The sequence below is a fragment of the Sphaeroforma arctica genome (assembly GCF_001186125.1).
Source record: "Sphaeroforma arctica JP610 unplaced genomic scaffold supercont1.131, whole genome shotgun sequence".
In the NCBI taxonomy this organism is placed as follows: domain Eukaryota; class Ichthyosporea; order Ichthyophonida; genus Sphaeroforma; species Sphaeroforma arctica.
In genome coordinates this window covers 4370-7582 of record NW_014040427.1, presented here as the reverse complement: position 1 = coordinate 7582, position 3213 = coordinate 4370, and the positions used below count along the sequence as shown (strand labels likewise).

The window sequence follows — 3213 nt, the reverse complement described above, 5'->3', positions numbered from 1 at the left end:
ACCCATCCACACACACACACACACACACACACATATATATATATATATGTATACGCACACACACACGCACAAGCACACACACACATACTCACACAGACGCACACGCACACGCACACACACAGACGCACACGCACCCCACACACGGACACACACACACACACAAACACATACACACATATATATATACCTTAGCACCGCGTACCCACGTGTGTAATATACCTGAACATACTCTAATACATACACTTGCGTACACACACTCTTTCGCCGCCGTAGTACTGGCTGAGGATACCCATCCGCGTCGAAAACAGCGCCGCTCCCACGGACACACCGATCGACGACGACATAGAAGACTTTGAAGCGGCTGAGCGTCCCTGGCGCATGTGGAACCAATTCAGGTCCTTGTGTGACCACTCGAATAAGCTTAACGTTTGCTTAGAGCTCACAGAAGACCTGCCCTGTACAGGCGATGCGTTGGACCGGTGGATGGGTGAGCCGGTCAAGGCGGTGGCTTTGGACACAAAGCTGTTTATGACCGATAAAGAGGGCAATCCGGTCCTGTCTAAGGCGCACGAGGTGTGTGGGTGTGCTCGTGCGTGTCGATGTATGCTGGTGGGTAGGGGTTGTAGGTGTTGCTCAGGAATGTCCCGTTGTTGATACATATTCTGCCTCTGTAGGTTGGTGGTTTGATGCGGGTAGAACTTTGTTATGTGTATATATGTTGCAAAGCAGAGGTTCACAAACATAAAAACGCGTTTCTTAGGGAGCGTAGCTTGTATATCGTAGTTCAAGCGCATTGACCCCACGACGGGAGAGTTCGGTCAAGGAAAATTTTCGCAAGTACAAAATCCTATCGAGTGTACTGACATTTTCAATGCACAAATGGCCTTGTCATCGTGTGCTAGTCACGAGTCTCTGTAGAATACCCAGGTTGCACCCCATAGAAGGTCTCAGGGCATCACTCCAGTATATCTATCTCCCCTTCAACCGCACCACAACTGGCTGACTCCCATACGCCGTGAGATGCGACTCAATTCGCTCAATGGCTTCCACACTTGCACTTGTCACAGAATGTTCTGCGGAGATTTATCAGCTTTGACGCGCAGATTCTGTTGACCGGACAAGTGCAGCATAGCGATGGTGTAGAGCCGTATGTACACTACCTACAGATGCTCAATGAACGGACCCGGACCAGCCCTGACTTTGCCGAATACGAGGTGTGGGTCTAATAGGTTATCTATATACAGTACATCGCCTGTCATTGCTTTATTTTCCCCTTCTACACTATGTTTCAGTAATGTAGTATCTTCTATATATATATATATATATATATATATACATATGTATATAATATATGCACACACACACATATATAATATATATATATATATTAACTATATATATACGTAATATATATATATATATAGTATACACACACACACACACAACACAACACACACACACACACACACACACACACACACATACACACACACACACACACATACACACACACATATATATATATTTGTATATACGTGTGTTTGTACTTACATACATACATACACACACATATACACACGCACATACATACACACACATATACACACGCACATACATACATACATTTACATACATAACCGACGAGATACCGCTTGTATGTATAGCCCACGGGTCCGTATTTGTTATTATCCTAATTCGCGTTTGGCAAGTAAGTAATAACGCCATCTCGCATGGGTTATCCTACATTTTATATCACATACTCATCTCCCCCCCGTTCCCTCGACTATAATCTACAATGCAAAGGGTAATGGCTACGAAGACTATCTACAGGCACCCTTGCAGCCACTGATGAACAATCTGGAATCAGGCGTCTACGCTGTATTTGAGCAGGATCCTGTCAAGTATCGCGAGTATCAGGAGGCAGTGTTCCGCGCACTGTGCGACCGCGTGCCCGCTGAGAAGAAGGACGAGGTCACAACGTAAGTAAGAACTGGTTGCTAGGTTACCAGAAGTTGCTAGGTTACTAGAAGATGCTAGGTTACCTTCTGTTGCTAGGTTACCAGAAGGTGCATGTGCTGTATCCCATGCATCTACGGTACACGGTACATTCCTGATTATTACATTGAGGTGTGTTTGTATCTGTATACAGTAGTTACGAGTCTTCCTGACGAGGATGATTTTAACGGGTTAAGTCTACTCTACGTTCCGGAGGATGCTGATAAATGTATTTAAACTACTCCCCTATATGTGTTTTGTGCCTTCCGCAGCAGATCCATTTATATACCACGTTTTTACTATACATAAACTATGATTTTGCTATATATAAACACGGCCATCAATAGTCCGATCAGGCATATTTTTAATTCCTTCTCTAGAGGGTCATGATATAAACGAAGTTTCTGCTATACACAAACTGTGTTTTCGCATGGCTTCACTTATAGTCCATCCTATGCAACGGACAGTCCTGTTGCATTAGCGGCAGTGGTGTCGCAGTGGTGTGTGTTTCACGTAGTCACGGAAAACAAATATTCATTCTCGAGTTTTAAACGATGTATATGTATATTGTATTCAGCATATGCATACATTGTACTGTGTCGAGTACGTGGGAATAAAATATTTTCCACCCGCATGGAAATGTACAGTTCATTTTATACCCACACGTGCAGCGTGATAATAGTTGGTGTGCGTGATTATAAAACTTTCTCACTCACATATACAAACAGCCTCACCCACACATACAAGCGTTTAACTTATTCTACACCCAAACCTTCACTATATAAACATCCTCACTCACACATACAAGCGTTTAACTTATTCTACACCAAAACCCGCACTACATAAACATCCTCACTCACACATACAAGCGTTTTTCTTATCGTACACCCACACCGGCAGCGTGATAATGGTGGTGGGTGCCGGACGAGGGCCGCTCGTGCGCATGTGCCTTAAAGCCAGCGAGCGAGCCAACCGCAAAGTAAAGATGTATGCAGTGGAGAAGAACCCCAACGCCATCATCACGCTGCAAGGATGGAAGGCGGATACATGGGGCGATAAAGTGACGCTGCACGCAGGGGACATGCGTGACTTTAAGCCCAACGAGAAGTGTGACATCCTGGTGAGTGAACTTCTGGGATCGTTTGGGGATAACGAGCTGTCGCCAGAGTGTCTGGATGGTGCTCAACGGTATCTGAAAGGTGCGATTTGGTATATATA

General features: G+C 44.8%; 1 protein-coding gene across 1 annotated transcript in view; it reads left to right on the top strand.

The window, feature by feature from the left end:
• SARC_02803 (hypothetical protein) overlaps positions 1 to 3213 on the top strand; it is a gene marked incomplete at both ends in the record, with an annotated part of 10897 nt that overhangs the window by 3700 nt on the left and 3984 nt on the right. Inside the window, 4 exons of the mRNA XM_014303409.1 lie at positions 309 to 573; positions 1068 to 1220; positions 1804 to 1979; positions 2896 to 3194. Of these exons, the coding sequence (XP_014158884.1) occupies positions 309 to 573; positions 1068 to 1220; positions 1804 to 1979; positions 2896 to 3194 (893 nt within the window). The remainder of the gene's footprint in view (positions 1 to 308; positions 574 to 1067; positions 1221 to 1803; positions 1980 to 2895; positions 3195 to 3213) is intronic.